Source organism: Montipora foliosa, chromosome 10, assembly GCF_036669935.1.
Source record: "Montipora foliosa isolate CH-2021 chromosome 10, ASM3666993v2, whole genome shotgun sequence".
Taxonomy (NCBI): Eukaryota; Metazoa; Cnidaria; class Anthozoa; order Scleractinia; family Acroporidae; genus Montipora; species Montipora foliosa.
In genome coordinates this window covers 3,934,362-3,950,871 of record NC_090878.1, presented here as the reverse complement: position 1 = coordinate 3,950,871, position 16,510 = coordinate 3,934,362, and the positions used below count along the sequence as shown (strand labels likewise).

The following is a 16,510-nucleotide window of genomic DNA, read 5'->3' as shown; positions in this document are numbered from 1 at the left end:
CTCCCGGTAACCGGGATGAAGTGTTCATAGGGCAAAATCTCCAGCCCGCTTTCCGAGATCCCGGTTGGAAAAACCGAGATCTCATCAACCGAGCCAACCCGCCCTCTCATATGAACACGTGGACATCTCTACAAAAGATTTAGAGGTAAGACGAAATCTCGGAAACCGGGCTCATATGAAGAGGCCCTAAATTAGTCCGTGGATGAAATGCTTAAATGTAACCATTCAAACGAAAGTGACAGTATTTACGGTTGGTATTGTTTCTTGTACCGTTTACACAGTTTAGAAGGAGTTCAAGAGAGTGACCACTTAGCCTGCGAACGCAGTTGTATTTCCGGCGGTCGACGTTCCTTTTCGGGGGAGACAAACGACCGCCCGGGAGTACATCTTCGTTCGCAGGCTAGCGACCACTATAATGAACGCCAGAAAGACCTACTTTTCCTAGACAGTTTGAGAAGTCAGAGTGAGATTTAAAAATCATCTTGTTGCCATCTTACCGTTCAACCTTTAATATCACCTTAACCTTAGTAATCGAAGGGGAACAAAAAATGTGTTGTATGGTGTAGTAGATTCTTCAATCAATTGTATTGGACGAAAAACACATCAACAAAAGGACAAACAAACTAAAAATTAAAGAGTTTTCTTTGTTATTTAAATGCAACAATTCGGATATACTAAAGTTCATAAAGAGAATCCAAGTTTGCATAATTTCTAGAACAGGTGAACTAGAATTGAAAGATAAGCCATCGATCGTTTTTGATGTTTTTGCTTGGTCGGGATATATTGGAAGCGTTCGCAGCACTACGAACAATGCTAAACCTTGCGAATGATTAAGCGGGGACATTCAAACCATTTTCTTGTCATTTAGTGTTTCCCGCTTTATTGCTTCGTTTTGTTAATTTAAAATATATATAATGACTTACACACCGCGTCTTTTGACAGCCGTTCCATCTCGATAACGCTAACAACAAGAAGGCAACCCAGAAATACTACGGATTAATCGCTTTGGTTGTTATAATGTAGTGCAATGGCAAGTTCCTTCAATTATACGTTGCACTACTTAATTCAATCAAGAATAAAACTTATTCGTCGGCAAAGCATAGCGACAACACACCAACAATGGAGACATCAAGCAGAGAACGTAATCACGCAGAAAAGAAATCTTATTTAAAGTACCGTGAGAAATATTTTTCTTATCACAAAACCTTTCGCAATTTCGACTGAAAAATCTTCACAAGATTAGAACTTTAAATTTACTGTTAACTTTTCGAGCATCGTAAGGTGTAACAAGACAGCTCCAGTCGCCATATATATATATTCACTCGAATTTCAAATCACAAACTTCGACAAGTTTCAGTGGACCATAGAGGGGTTAGCCCCCTCTAAAGAACAAACACTACCCAAGGAACGCTAACTGCGAACGGCATTTTTGGGTACTTTGAACGTCACACTTTTAAACTTCTGACGCAAGAAAATCTCTGTTTACGATTCTCTGGTTCACCAGAACTTTCTTTCGATTAAGAGTTTACAACCGCAAAAACTGCATTTGACCAAGGGAGGATAAAACTCTCCTCGAAAAGTAATTATTTTTTTCGTACTTCGTTGCTGACCGATTGAGCTCAGCTGGTCATTGATTAACGAAGCAAAGCTCTTTTAAAGCAGCGCCAGTGTCGTGGTTTCTTGTCCCAAACGGTTTTTTGATAATACTCCCTCTAGTACATCATAAACGAATCGAATCCTTTTGGAGCTTCTTCGTACGTTTGCCGTGGGCTCGACAGCTTAGCTGCGGCTTGCTGTTCAATTTTAGCCACAATCTCGTCGAAAAGTATGCCATTGTCCAATATTTCTTCCTGTCTATATAGAGGATTTCTACGCACCAGTCGGCCCTCCATTTCCTCCAATGCATTCCTGTCGATTCTATTATTGAGCGTTTTTGACCTTTTCGGTCGTCTCGAGCTTTCCACTGATGTCTTTTTCGGCGGTAAATCGCTATTGGCTCGGGGCCGCTTGGTTAGCTTTTTCCATGAGCTATACGAAGAACCCATCACTCGGTTTTGCTTCTTGACTTACAGAATCCAGAAAATCGGTATTTATCACTTTGAGTTACGCAAGGTCCTCCAAGGATGACGAACGAGACTGCACGGCCTTAACATAATGAACCGGGTATAATGTTGTTCGCCATTCCACCTTGTTTTCGCAATTGCACGAGTCAGCTGCTTAACCTGATACGTAAATCGACACTGCTCCAATCATTTCTCTGTCAAATGCTTTCCACTCTCGAACCTTAACCTGAACAGGTTCGCTCGCAGGGAAGTCTAAACATTTCCCACAAGGAAACAAGACTTTCGAGTTAAGCAAACCATGAAATGTTGCCGCAAAAACAATAGATGTTTACCTCAAAAATTAAGTTGCCCTCGTTTTCGGTCGCTCTGTTTGAATTTGCCGATGTGAGGTTAAAAAGAGCCACAGGAAAAGGAGGTTACTACCCAGCCGAAAGAGCGGTTTAATTCAACAACACTCGTCGTCAGTGTGTCAGTTTGAGTGATTATTCAAACACCAGGGGTGTCGTACAGAACAATAATAACCTGTGCTCATAATAGAAAATAACAAAAACGTTTGCGTATATTCGTGCCTTGCCGAAATCACTAAAGGAGAGGAAACTCTTACCAGTACAATTTTTTTTTCAAATTTACTTTGAAACAGTTTTAACAGGAAGTCAACCAAAGTCTAGTAGAACTCAAAATTAGCGAATAAGGGCTGCCTCATTATAAGGTTGCTTTGTTCGAAAAACACAATCGGGTGATTACTTGGGCAGTGGCTAAAACAAAACGGCCCTCTAAGTCATTATGAACTCAATTATCTCAAAGATCAGTGAACGAAATGATACATAAAATGAATCATAAATTAAACTGTAGATATGAAATCAAGTGAAGCTATGATTCTCGCAGTTATGGCCGCGATTACTATTTGCATACTTTACTGATGAAGATCACCAAAGTGATCGAAACGTTTTACTTCTTAAAAACTTTTTTAATCAGTGTCAACGCTGCAATTTCGTTTTAGGCGATTGCTTGTAATGTGCCAAACTTCGTCTCGGAACGGAATGACAAGAAAATAGACGGCTATATTCTTGTCGGGCTAACAAAAACAGCACTATGTCATCAAGTAAAATGAACACTCTCGTTAGAATATTTTTCGATACAACAAAAATAAGTTCGTAATGTCTGTAATGAAAATCAAAAAAATGTTTTTGATTTTGCTTGAAAAAACAAAGAAGATTACATTTTGGCGAAAACAGTGCAAAATCTGGAACAATGTTTTAAATGATAGAAACACCAGAAAAGGGAATGATTGTAGGAAATAATCATCAGAGACTCTCCTTTCCAACTGACAAATTTTTCACCTCACTGCGCACCTAGGACCTTGTTTAGCTGCAAACTTCAAGCCCGTTTTTTGAGTAAGTGCATGTAGTCAGTGTGTTCTGACAAGTTTGCATTCATATGATTAAAAAAGAGTAGTTTGTCTCCAAACAAAGTCAACGGCAGCCCTGCTTTCATTCAGGTCACAAGCCTATCAATACCATGGCCATTTTAACCCTCTCAAAAGTTAGAATGGGGAACAGGTAAGACTGGGAGTGCAAGTTTTCTCTTCTTAACATGTGGTTAGGGGGTTAAATTTCTACCAAGTGTTATCAGGGGTTTGCAACATTTATGCAAAGAATTACATGTACCATGCTCCTACAAAGTGCAAAACTGGTATAATATTGATCTGCTACGACAGCAAAATGCTAACTCAGCACCCAGTTCTCCACCATGCCTTTACCGATAATCCCCTTAGGGACTTGAAATTCCAAGAAAGAATTTTTCTGTGTGACCTTTCTACATTCCTTTTGGAAAAGCTGATCATAGCTGACATCAAAATAATCTGAGATGTCGGTCTCCTTGGAATCAAGTGGTTTCTCCAGCATCTCCACCAAAGTCGAAACACCAGGATAGTAATGATGCTGAAGGGTCTTTAGCTCCCACAGAGAGCTCTTCAGTGCATTGCATTTGGCTGGATCGGGTTCATCCGCAATGAAAGGATCACCAATGCAGCTATCTTGAAAATCTTCACTACTCTCTCCATCAAGCAACAGCTTTCCAGACTAAAATTGCAAACAGTGACAATATTTGATACAAATGTTAGCAAGCCTACAATGGGAGGTGTGGCCAATGCATAGCATTTGATGCAGAGCCCAAATTACTTTACTTTTTGCAACAAGGAAGTTGACATGATGGTGTTAGTGAAGTTATGCAAGGTTCCCTTTGCTGATTTGGTGCTTTTGTGTCCCTGTCAGTTTGGAACAAGACTTGATCACAATGATGGGGACTTTGAGTGGGTTCTTAACCATCTCACACAATTTTTCGTACTAGCAAGGGGTGGGAGATAGTTTATCCAAGCTATCTGAAAGACTTGAAAAACTAAACTTTAGTCAAGATCATTACAAAGGCAGCACTTTCTCCTCAGTTGAGCATTGGTCCAGTAGAAAATTTGAACTTGTAAACAACCAGAATCTGGGACTCTGAGGTATCTTGCCAGGAATTCACATTTTCATGTTGCATACTGCTAACACTGAAGCTCAAAACCTACATGTGTACTACTGATAATTGAAGCTTCATAGCTCAGCTGCTAGATCATTGCAGTGGTACTGCACAGCTCACGGGTCACAGGTTTGACCCCAAATTTTTAAGCAAGCCATTTTCTACGATCAGAAAAATCATTCCTTCCTTTTATCTCTAACGCACCTTTCATACAGTACTGGAATTTATTTTTATTTGGAAATATTTTCTTACTTGTTTTCGATGAATAAGGGCTTGCACACTTGGGTGTCGTTTAATCAGATTACAGACAAAAGCAGTAGCTAACATGGCACCATGCGGGGGAGCTGTCAGAGCAAGACGTGACAGCCTCTTGACAAATGCACCAATCAGGTATGCAGGAAGGTGGGTTGATGTCAAGAACAGATCAGCCAAATGGAAAAACCTTGCCTGGTACTTGACATAAAAGATGTTAGGCTCAAACAAAGCATAAAGCTTCTTGAAAAAGTCTGGGTAGTCCAGGTTGTGCTTGTGGATGAGAAAAAAGAGACTGTTGAGAGCGAGAAGGCTTGTTACTCCCCCAGCATTGTAGGAATCAGTTAAAAAATCCATCAATAGCTTTGGATCTGTCATGTGAGGCAATACATCAGTGTGAAGATTGAGAAGGATCTTCTTGAGAATCTCTGACGTCAGTGGGATTGCAAGGAAGCCAATCCACGCAGAGCTGAAGAACCGCTTGTGATATTTTACCAATGTAAAACGGGGTTGCTTACTCACACTGCCATCCTTTCCCTTTGCGCTCTTCATATCATGAATAAGAAAGTTATTGAGATCTTCATCATTTTCTTTCATTTTCACCTGGCTTAACATGGTAAACACATTTTCGACAAGATAAGGCTCTTTTTCCCCCTCGGACACTGGTACATTTCCCAGCCTGCCAGCTAGATTTTTCAATACAAAAAACCTGACATCATCATAGTCTAAAAACTCTGCGAATCTTTCAATACAAGCCTTCGAGCTGTTCTTTCCGTTAAAAAATACATCGCAAATTTGTTTAAACAGTTTATTTGGGAAACCATCCGATGACTTCTGCTTTCCTTCTTCAGCAACAAATTTCATCAAAGTGCACAACGAAAATTCCTTTATGTTCTGCGATCCAACACTTAACAAATGTAAGAGCCGTCTTAAGGTCAGCAAGTACTTCTCGTGGAGCCACAGATTGAAAACATCTCCAGGATCTTCGCTTCCTTTTACTGCTTTCCTTTGTTGCAGTGAGAGGTGCAGTTTGCCACGTGAACAAAACGTTGAGAAGATTTTGTACACTGATCGAATGAATGCGAGCAACACTTCTTCTTCCTGGCTTTCTGATAGCTCTATAATATCGACTAGGAAGTTTGAATTAGCATCGCTTTCGAGAATAGCAGTGGTCTTGTTGTTGACTTCTTTGACTACGCTCGAATTATTACAATTATTGTCCGCCATATTGGCGTGCTGAAGGCGTGCTGCATAAGTCATCCGCTGACCAGTTATTTTAGGACTGAGGTCGACGGAGGCGAGCAGAGTCACGAAACTTCCAGTATGAGTCACGCAAGCGGTTGAAGAATGACAATTCTACCTTCAATCAAATTAAGACCTTGTCACTGTATTTCTGTAAATGACCAGCTCCCAGATTGCTTGATAGCTTAGAGATAGGGAAGTATGTGGCGAATCGATCCGGCATGGGTGTTCAAGTCTGGGCTCTAAGGCGGCAAACGGTACAAAAGTCATTGACAGTGCTCGACTCCTGATCTAGTGTTCTGGGTTCGGGTCCTGGCCGGGGACATTGTGTTGTGTTCTTGGGCAAGACACTTTACTCTCACAGTGCCTATCTCCACCCAGGTGTATGGGTACCGGTGAATTTAATGCTGGGAGTTACCCCGCGATGGACTAGCATCCCATCCAGGAGGGGAGTAAAAATACTCCTAATCGCTTCATGCTACAGAAACCGGAGGTAAGTGCCGGCCTGATGGGCCTTCTGGCTCGTAAGCAGAAGCTTTTAGGCCTAATTAGGTACATTTAGCATTGGTAATCGGACAGGGTTGTTTCCGTCAGTGGTAAAACACTAGGGAGTTTAAGAAACCACGACGGCTACGGCGACGAAAACGTCACATCAAACTATAAGTTTGAGCCATCCTAAATGTTTCGCGATGTTTCCATCCTTTTTACATTGTACAGTATGGGAGAAGTATCCTATAACCAGATTGGTACGTACGGATTTGAAGTACGGAGAGAGAAGGAAAGATTCACTGTTGTTTGTCCACGTTGCCGTCAAAACCTGAAAAATTGGTCATTTTACATTGTTGTTTTAACGAGTACAGGAGAGAAATGTACAAAAATGCGTGCCACACGTGAAGCACGATCACTTTTCTTCTTTTAACCAGTAATATTACTGCCATTTGACATTGCCGTTGCCGTAGCCGCCCTGTTTCTTAAACTCCCTGGTGACTTGTGACCTGGCCTGTCTTTTGTACCTGCCCACTCCAGGGCCTGTTCTCAAAGTCCCGGGAGAAAAGCAATTCGTGAAAATAAACCTGTTCATTTGGTAGATTTGATCTTTGAACATATTTTCAACTGCTGAGGAAAAAAAACTGCGAAGTTGCATGCCTTGGAACGTTTTTTTTTGGAAGATACAAAGCGTTTTATAAATCCCCGATATTTGTATCTTTCTCTGTCCTGTGGAGGACAAGGTCGTGGACCGAAAGAAGCGAGGGACAACGGAACAGGACTGCTGAGTTATCGGGGAAGGAAATTTGGGCTGAAAAGGTACTGCTAGTGCCTTGATTGCTTAGCAAATGTGCTGGTGTCGTAACAATGAATTGAATGATGCAAATCGATGTGGTGTCGCTGTTTACGCGACAGATGAAACCGCATCGTTTTGAAAACCGTTTCCACTTTTGGCAGGGGTTACAAATTGACACGGTTTCGGCAACAATCTCGATCAGAAGGTGTAACCGCATCAAAAACGATGCGGTTACAAACGAAACCGTGTAAGCGCTGCTTCTGTTACTATGGCAGCGTTTACACGCGCGAACGAAAACGATGCGGTTACACCTTCTGTTTACACGACACCGATCGAGACTGTTGCCGAAACCGTGTCGATTTCAAACCGCTACCAAAAGTGGAGCGTTTTCAAAACGATGTGGTTTCATCTGTCGTGTAAACAGCGAAACCGCATCGATTTGAATACGGTTACTATTTTGGCGCGAAATTTGCATGTGAATTTAGCAAGTAGTGCAGCGCTCGCATATACCATCACGACTTGGATTTTCTGGCGAAAACGATTCCGTGTAAACACTTCCAAACCGCATAGATTTAAACTCGGGTTTGAAGTCATGAAACCGTGTCGATGTAAAACCGCGTTCGTGTAAACGCTGCCTGACATATGATTCCGACTATCTCCTTTCTCCCCTCCTCTGATAACAAAGCGTCCCCTCCCCCCCCCCCCCATCACAGCAACTATGGTCGCGCTCATGGAAACTGGACATAGCGTCAACAACTGTGACAAGCGGATATGTACAGAGGTCCTTGCATCGCTCTAGTATGTGGGTAAACACAAATTGCAAGAACAATTCGTTAATGTTTAGGGGATATAAACAAATTGGATACCGTTATTCCAGTATGGGTTGATTCAAGCAATGAAGAACTTTTCCAAGGTTACTATTCAATTTTAGAAGGCACTTGTCGACTGTGATCGCGTGGATGAAATGTACATACTACACACCTTTCGTTCGCTTGCACGGCGCTTGCTTCTTATGAATTAAATTTCCGCTTTTTGCGAACTAATTGATATATCTTTTTGCATTTTCCACAGGTAACAACTTTATTTTGAGATGGATTTAAAGTGGGAAATTCCCGAAGAAGAAAGAACTCGCCATGATACGTTATTTTTCAGCCAAAACCCTGACGGCAGATATTTATCCGGTAAATAAGCGCGCTGTGTGCACTAACACATCGACGGCAGCTGATCTAAGAAATTTTACAAACAAGAATGTCTTTGATATTTCAGGCGAGCAAGCCCGTTCGTTATTCATACGATCGAAACTTCCCTTGCCGGAACTAAGCAAAATCTGGTTTGTATGACTTTTAATTTAAAATGTTCTTACAAGCAGTAAAATGATACTTTGCATTTGCGAGCATTTGATATGTCTTATTCCATCTTTAATCTTAATTAGGCAGTGAAATTTTATCATAACATTCCCGTTACATCGTAGATTATTCAGCCCTTATGATGCATAAATGCAACATATGTTAAAGAAACAATGGGAATGATAAGCTTAATAGTCTTTGTTTTGAATACAAACTTAATTTTCCATTTCCTCTAATTATAATTTGTCCTTTGCTAAGCTGCATTATCTTTTGTTTTTTTTATTATGTACACCACAATGCATGCACGTTCGTTTTCCATTTTTCAAGGTTTATCTTCTATCTTCGGGATTATGAACCATAAACTGACAGTATCACGTTCTCTTGATATTTCTATTTTTGATCGTTATAATTTCATCATCAGGCAAATAAAGTTGAAGAGGCCTCAGTGTTAATTGCTGAACACTCAAGTATCAAATGTCATGGGTTTTGCGTGTGGGTTAACTGGAAAATGTCTTCTGCTTTTTCAAAGTATCAAAGTAATTTGTTTGACTTGATATTTACAAGTTTTCTATTTACAATTAAGTGCTACATGTACGTATGCAGAGATTTTGAAAATGTGACCTTTTTGTCATGAGAGGACATTTATTGGGAATTTCGGCTTTGCAGCTTGTCGGTCGTAAGTTTTTTGCCATAAGAATCCCCATATCCAGTTCTTTTTGTTCTATTTCATTGTCTCTCTATTTGGCTCCCAGATTTCAGATATCAAACAAGCAAAAGCAAAAAAATTGAGAGTGGCTAAAAATAGGAATTTCAGATGGCACAAGGCTTTGATTGTTTTTTTTTTTTTTAATTTTACCAAGATTTGTTGAGGTTGAATACAATTCTGAGAAACTTTTGTTTTTTCTTCTTGTAGCTTTGACAGTCGCTTTCATTTCCTGATAGTGTTTTATAATATTCAGGAATATTCTAGATCAGCAGAGTTTGTGATGTATGCTGAGAGCTGAGATTTTATTTATTGATACTTGCTCTTAATACTAGGTAGAGGGAATTTATAGTAATAAATGTGTATACTGCAGTTGAGTGTCAGACTGCTTTCCCTCTGTCAATATAGATCCCTCTTCCCCATGTTTTAATAAGGCCTGATTGTTACCAGTCGTGCAACCAAAAGCGGGAGCCACCCACACAAACTCAATAGAATCTTGATCATTGCATCTTTGGTTAGGACAAAAGACATTTATAGTTTACCACAAGTTACTAGGTCCATATATGTTGTTTGTGTTTATGATTGCATTGCTAGTGAGGATATATTACACAACTTATTATAAATAAATTGGAAAGTTTTAGATAAAAACAAGTTTGCAGATGTTGACTTGCTCATCAGGATTTTCAGTTGAGGGAGATTTGGAGTAGAGGGTTTTAGAGTCTTTTCTCCTTATTTTTGCTTTAAATGGTAATTAAAACATTGCTTTGTTAATTTTCAAAGGAAACTTGCTGACATTTCAAGGAACAACATGCTGGACATAGCTGAATTTGCAGTAGCAATGCATCTTATTCAGAGCCGTTTAAAGGGCAAAATCATCCCCGAAAAATTGCCAGAGGCACTCACTCCTGTTCATTCACCAGCTGTCAATGTTCCTTCCATATTGGGAGAAGAGAGAGAGGCTTATAGGAAAGCTTTCCTATGGAAAAGTGATGCCAAGTTAGGCAGCTATATGGATGGTGAGACCCCTAAAAATCTTAAATTTATACTTCAATGCCAATTTATGCTCTGGGCCCGGATGTTTGAAAGCCGAGTAACTTAATCCAGGATTAGCGTAAACGTTTCGCTAGCGTAAACGTGTCTCACATTTTCAACTTTTTGGTGAAAGTTTCTTTCACTTATTTTTGTTTTTCAAGATTAACTTATTCTAATGTAAAGTTTTGCTGAATTTCACCGTTGAACAGCATTTGGAAGCACAGAAATAAACTCCTTGGTTAATTTTTAATCTGGGATTAGTGTTAATCGGCTTTTGAGCAACGGGGCCCTGATCATTTTTGAGTAGATTATCAAACTCTTTTTTCAAAGGGACAACTGTATCTCAGTTGACATATAATATCTAAAGGCTCATAAAATATGTGTTCTTTGTTTTTTTCTAGAAAGGAAAATATGAAGTGTTTGTCATTTTCCAATATGCTTGAAATTTAACCCTTGTTTAATTCTACTATCCCTACTGTACTACAATATTATTGCACAACAGATTGGTTTGTAATAGTTAGGGAGTCAGGATGGCTTAGCGGTTATCAGCTGTGCCTTCCACCTCTGCAACATGGGTTCAATCCTCAGCCTGAGGTCAAATGTAGTTTCAGTCTATCTCAATCTGACTCTGAGGGTTTTTCTCCGGTTTCCTCCCTGGTCAAAATCGACTTTCACTCAATTTCATCTCCTGGCTGTGGATAACCTCTGGTATGCTTCCCTTTTGTTGAATTGAATGAATAAATTTGAACTGAATTAGAAGTAGGGGTAATAGTAATTTTGTTCAGAGGCCTGGGGTGGGGTGAAAGGTGCCCTTTTTCTCCTGCCTCACGGAGGGTGTGAAGGGCCGGTTGCAGATCAATGTTTTACCATACCTGAAACAACCCCAACCTTTACAAAAATGCTAACCTTAGGCTTAAACATTATCTAAGGCATAGTGTTTAGGCCTAATGTTAGCATTAGTAAAGGTTTGAGTTGTTTCCGCTATGGTGAAACTATGACCTGCAAGTCCCTAACCTGCAACCTGCAGTTAAACACACCCTCTACCTATCTCAAGTGAATCCAGGCTTTATGCCAGAGTGGATTTGAACAATAATCAAACTTATTGTTTACAACACTCACACTGAAGAGCTAGACACAGGTGATTTGTCTTCCAGAAATCCATCTGCACTTCTTATTAGGGCGAAGGTAGCAGATTGCTAGAGTTAAATGTTGGTCTCTAGAATGAGAAAAAAAAAATGTTTTGAAGCTTAAGTTTGAAGCTAGCTGCTTCCCCAAGCGTCCCTCAGCTGTTTCTCTGGATTGTGTGACAAAAGGTGGTTTACTCAATAAGTGGTTAACTTGATTGACATACAAGGGATTGCTTAGTAGGAGTCAAAAGTTTAATGGACTTCTAGAACTAAATGGTTTCATTGCATAATTAATTTGTAAGACGAGGCAAAATCTGATATACTCTTGTAGAGTGCATTACCCTCAGAAATGTGCAGTTTTGTTTTGGGAATAATAAACTTAAAGCCACTTGGTTTAACCTAAAGGTAACTTGTGCAACTGCATTTGATGATCTTCTGACTGGATAAAATGAGCTTGTCAGAGTTTTCAGCATAATTTCCTTAATTTTCAGGAAACTATTGTCTGCCAAGTATTGTACTAGATCATTGTTGTAACAGTATATAAATTACCTCTTCCCCGGCCTGTCATCATCATCATCATCTTTATCTTTATCGTTGTTGTTTTTATTAGGTGAAACAGCTTGTTCTATTCTTATCAGATCTGGTCTTTCAGAGGATATACTAGCTAGAATTTGGTAAGTTGAATGTAGTCTAAGACTCCTCACTAGTTTGGAACCAATCATTTGCTAAGAAAAAGGTAACAAGGCAGGAGAATAAAGATGAAAGTCATATACTTGAACCATGGTTATGAAGTTATTTTACAGTGAAAGATCATTGTGGTTTAATAAAGCAAGCCATTTAGGCAGTTGGGAAGAACCTCTATTAAAGTGCCTTTGTTATATTACTGGCTCTGTGAGTGGGCGAGATGAACCAAATCCCGCCCTGTGATTGGCTAGATGGAGCGATCTTGCCCTCTCGGGATTTCTCACTTAGTCCTGCAAGATCAAAGATCATTTTTTGGTGTTTTATCCCATTTAATAAATCCTTTATTGACCAAGCTTCTTCTGCCAAGATGGCTGGATATTGGCCTTGTTCATTTTTGCATGTTTTTGGACCGAGACTAATAAACACGCAAAAAAAGAACTTGCCCAATATCCAGCCATCTTGAAATCACACTCAAGGTCAATAACCTGTATTTCTTCCTCAGGAATTTGTCTGATATTGACAGAGATGGAAAACTCTCTCAAGATGAATTTTTTGTGGCTCTTCACCTGACAAGATTCTGCAAGCAAGGTACACAGTTATGTACACTTAATGGAAGTTCCTTAGTTACTTTACTAACATTGCTTTTTGAAGTTCCTGTTATTATAAGGAGTAATGAGTAGAAAACCTTTAGACCAAACAAATAAGTACAAATAAACAAGCACAAAGAAAACCCACAAAATTAATAATAAATGACTGACAAACATCCTCATTGGTTTCCCCATTTTATGGAAATCAATTATGGCTTCTAGAAAATAATTAAATTTGTAGGAAAAGCTTTTTTTCAAAGAAAATCTAAATAATTTTGGTTTTAGCATGTTTGCCAGACCTTTTACAGGGAAGGCAGCACCTTAGGAGCTCAATGTCTTGGAAGTGAGTCAGTTTTTTTTGCAAAGTCCTGGAGTGAACAAAGAAAAGAGAAGAAATAAACAACTTCCCCCTTATTTTGTCTGTTACTATATATAATTATGATACTTTTCAAAGGTGAGCAAAAGCTTATCAGGATCTAAATGAAGTCCCAGTTGGGGGCTATCCAAGATTCACTGTTGCTTAAAATAACAAGGAAGAAAACAATATTCTTATTGTTAAATCATTTAAAGATGTGTTAGAGTCCAGATAATAGGACCTTTATATTGGCTTGTTCTTTGAAGCTTTGATACTGCCACTGATGTTATAATAATAATAATAATGATGGTTTATTAAAATATTCAAAAATAGCACCCTGGTGGTGAAATACATATGAATTTACAAGTATACTTTAAATATTAAAAAAATCCAAAAATCTTACATTTGACCTTAAAATTAAAAGTCTAAAGGGACTGGGAATTACAAGAGTCAGTATATATATACCAATGAAACAAGATGCTTAGGTTTGCTTGATTACAAGGACTGGGCGTTAGACGCCATTGTTGGAAAAAAAGATTTTTTAAATCTTTCAGTCCGGCATTTAACAAAAAAAAATCAAAAAGGCCTTTTTACTATAGTGGCAGTAGGGGAGCTTTTCATGATCAATGCAACAAATTACATTACATTGTATGAAAAAAAAATTGGTGTAACAAAGAATTTGAATCATTGACTATCCAGATCCGCTGGTGACTGCAGCCCTATGAGATGTCCTTGAGGAGAAGTGCTTGGGAGTGATTTATTTTTGAGAAGCATAATACAAAAGCCTTTTTCTTTTTCTATTAGGAAACTCGATAGATGGGTCTGTGAATGTGAGAGCAATTCTGTCGCAACAGGTAATAACATTATGTTACTTAATCATAATTACTTTTTAGGCTGTGTCAATTTCATGCATCCCAGTAGTAAGAATAAAGAAAACCTGAATTTATTTGTTGGATTTGAGCCTTGCTTTGTGCAGTAACCTAACATGACATCTCCTTTTTTTCAGATGACAGAGGACTGCTATGATACAAAGAAGCTAAGGTGGCCTTTGGTTCTTATACTTTTTATCAGTTTTGATTGTTTATTTGAAATGTTTGATTATTGTTTTTCAGACTAGCAGAGGTTCAAACGGAAAAGAGAAAACTTCTTTCACTAAAAGTAAGACTTCTGTGGATCCTTTAAAGTCACAGTGGTCGGCTAAACCAGAAATGGTCTAAGCAGAACTTTTTTATGACTTCCTGCCTTTTGCGACTTTGAAAGATCAGAATCTCACAAAAGATACATGTATGCAACAACATGGCAACTATATCTGGGAGATGATTCTAAAAAAAGATGAAAAGTAGTGATATGGGGAGCAGAGGTGGCGCAGTGGTGAGAGCACACGCCTCCCAGCAATGTGCCTTTTTGATTCCCAGACTCAGGGTCACATGGTTGAGTTTTTTGGTTCTCTAGTGTGCTCAGAGAGGTTTTTCTCTGGTAAAAAACCCATGATTTGATATGTAAAAGTACAAGGAAGGATTACGTTTTTGCAAACGTTGCCCGTGAAGCACTTATATTTGAACAGACTTAACTGATTAGAGTGTAATGTGAAGTGCTAGTTTTCTTCTACCCCATAAAAAACATGTGAGCGTTAGCCCTACTAACGGAAATGGGCCCACACGACTGGGTGGGAATTGAACCCACGACCTTCGGGTTAGATCACCGCTGCTCTACCGACTGAGCTACAAGGTCAGACGAGCGCAGGCCGTGGGAACTGAAGATGTTCAAGTCACTGCAATGAACATGTACAAGTACAAGGAAGGGTTACGTTTTTGCAAACGCTGGCCGTGTAGCACTTATATTTTAACACACTTAACTGATTAGAGTGTACTGTGAAGTGCTAGTTTTCTACCCCATATGAACCATGTGAGCGTTAACCCTACTAAACGGAAATGGGCCCACACAAGGACAGAGAAAAACTCTGACCTAACATGACATCTGACCAGGTTTGATATGCATTGATTTGATTTGATTTGACCCCAATTAGTGCTTCAGTGCTAAGTGCACTTGGTCGTTATACTCATTGACCTTCTGCTCATGAATGGGAGAATATGATGCCTTAACGCCCGTTTAAACGGTTTCAACATTTGACCAGAATTCGTTCAACAAAAGTTGAACGGATGTTGGGCAAATTAATGTTGGACACAGAAACAGAGTTTCTGCGCAGGCCGTTCAAACGGGTCCAACATAGCGCCGACAAAAAAACCAACAATTTCGCGAACTTTGATTGCGAGGAACTTAGAAACCATGTCGTCCAGGTAAACTACGCCTTATTGACTTTTGCGGCCTGATGTGACCATGTGTGTGTTCTTCAATGATTGTTGAACAGAGCAGAGTGTTCAAACGGCCCTAAGACCATTCAACATTTTCGAGGACAAAGGCAAAGTTGAATCGATGTTCAATGAAAGTTTAAAACCGATTTAAACTTGATTCAACACGTTTTCAACAATGTTGGACGACCTGTTCAAACGCACTGAACATTTGGTTCAACAAAGTGTTGGATGCATATTGAAGCAAATGTTGAAACCGTTTTAAACGGGCCTTTAGCCATCATTGGACTGCTGATGTGACAATCCCCTTGAAACAACTGTTTCAAAATGTAAGATTTCTGAGTGAACTAACGCCCACTGTCTGTCATGTATCCCACTGCTGCCACCATTTTAACACCTCGGGTTTTTGCTCTGGCTGAATTTTTTTGTTTTCTGTAAGGAAAAGCTGTGTCACGAAATAGCTGGTGGCTTAGATGATGATGCAATGGCAAAGAAAGTCCAAGGCGAACTGGATCAAGTTGAAAAACAGATATTTGATTTGGAGAAAGATGAAAATGACTTAAGACGGGTAAGAAGACGTTACAGTAGGGAGATCCTCCTTTTTTTCGGTTCATTTGCTTATGCCTACCCTCAGGTCCCAGAGGTTTTTCTTGAGCCGCGAAAGAACCGCGAAGCGGCGAGAAGAGAAAACCTCTGGTTACCTTGGACTTGAATCTCACTTTCATGCACATGCCACCTGTCAAACGTGTCAAATTGATCCAATGACAACTTAGCAATCACGCGTATGCTAGGTATTGCCAATCTAACGAACCAATCATATTGATTTGCGTGCGTGTAAAAATATCAACCAATCCGAGCCTAAGGGTCAGATCCCAACCCTGGTGTCTGCATGAAAGTGAGATTCAAGTCCAGGGTAACCAGGGATTTTTCTCTTCTCGCCGCTTCGCGACTCGTCTTCGCCAAGGAAAACCTCTGGGACCAGGTTAGCTTATGCCATTTTTCAGCAACAAA

The 16,510-nt window shown here is 39.6% G+C and overlaps 3 protein-coding genes across 8 annotated transcripts in view; 2 read left to right on the top strand and 1 right to left on the bottom strand.

The window, feature by feature from the left end:
• LOC137973067 (trichohyalin-like) overlaps positions 1-16,510 on the top strand; it is a 141,944-nt gene that overhangs the window by 54,112 nt on the left and 71,322 nt on the right. The window lies entirely within an intron of this gene.
• On the bottom strand, positions 2,480-6,065 carry LOC137973072 (nucleolar complex protein 4 homolog). Its single transcript, XM_068819804.1, has 2 exons — positions 4,833-6,065; positions 2,480-4,144 (listed from the first exon to the last, which is right to left on the bottom strand). Exons 1-2 carry the CDS (start codon positions 6,057-6,059, stop codon positions 3,788-3,790), a joined length of 1,584 nt encoding a protein of 527 aa, XP_068675905.1. The 5' UTR covers positions 6,060-6,065; the 3' UTR covers positions 2,480-3,787.
• Positions 8,113-16,510, top strand: part of LOC137973069 (trichohyalin-like) — a 32,904-nt gene continuing 24,506 nt past the window's right edge. For 2 of the 3 annotated variants that reach the window (XR_011117165.1, XM_068819800.1), the window contains exons 1-10: positions 8,113-8,269; positions 8,428-8,537; positions 8,623-8,686; positions 10,186-10,421; positions 12,175-12,238; positions 12,751-12,836; positions 13,995-14,044; positions 14,197-14,231; positions 14,303-14,348; positions 15,939-16,067. Coding sequence is in view for 2 of the 3 variants with exons in the window: in XM_068819800.1 (XP_068675901.1) it covers positions 8,447-8,537; positions 8,623-8,686; positions 10,186-10,421; positions 12,175-12,238; positions 12,751-12,836; positions 13,995-14,044; positions 14,197-14,231; positions 14,303-14,348; positions 15,939-16,067 (801 nt within the window). In the remaining variant the exon portion in view is untranslated. Of the gene's footprint in view, positions 8,323-8,427; positions 8,538-8,622; positions 8,687-10,185; positions 10,422-12,174; positions 12,239-12,750; positions 12,837-13,994; positions 14,045-14,196; positions 14,232-14,302; positions 14,349-15,938; positions 16,068-16,510 lie in introns of all 3 variants that reach the window. The other variant, XM_068819801.1, reaches the window with a different exon arrangement.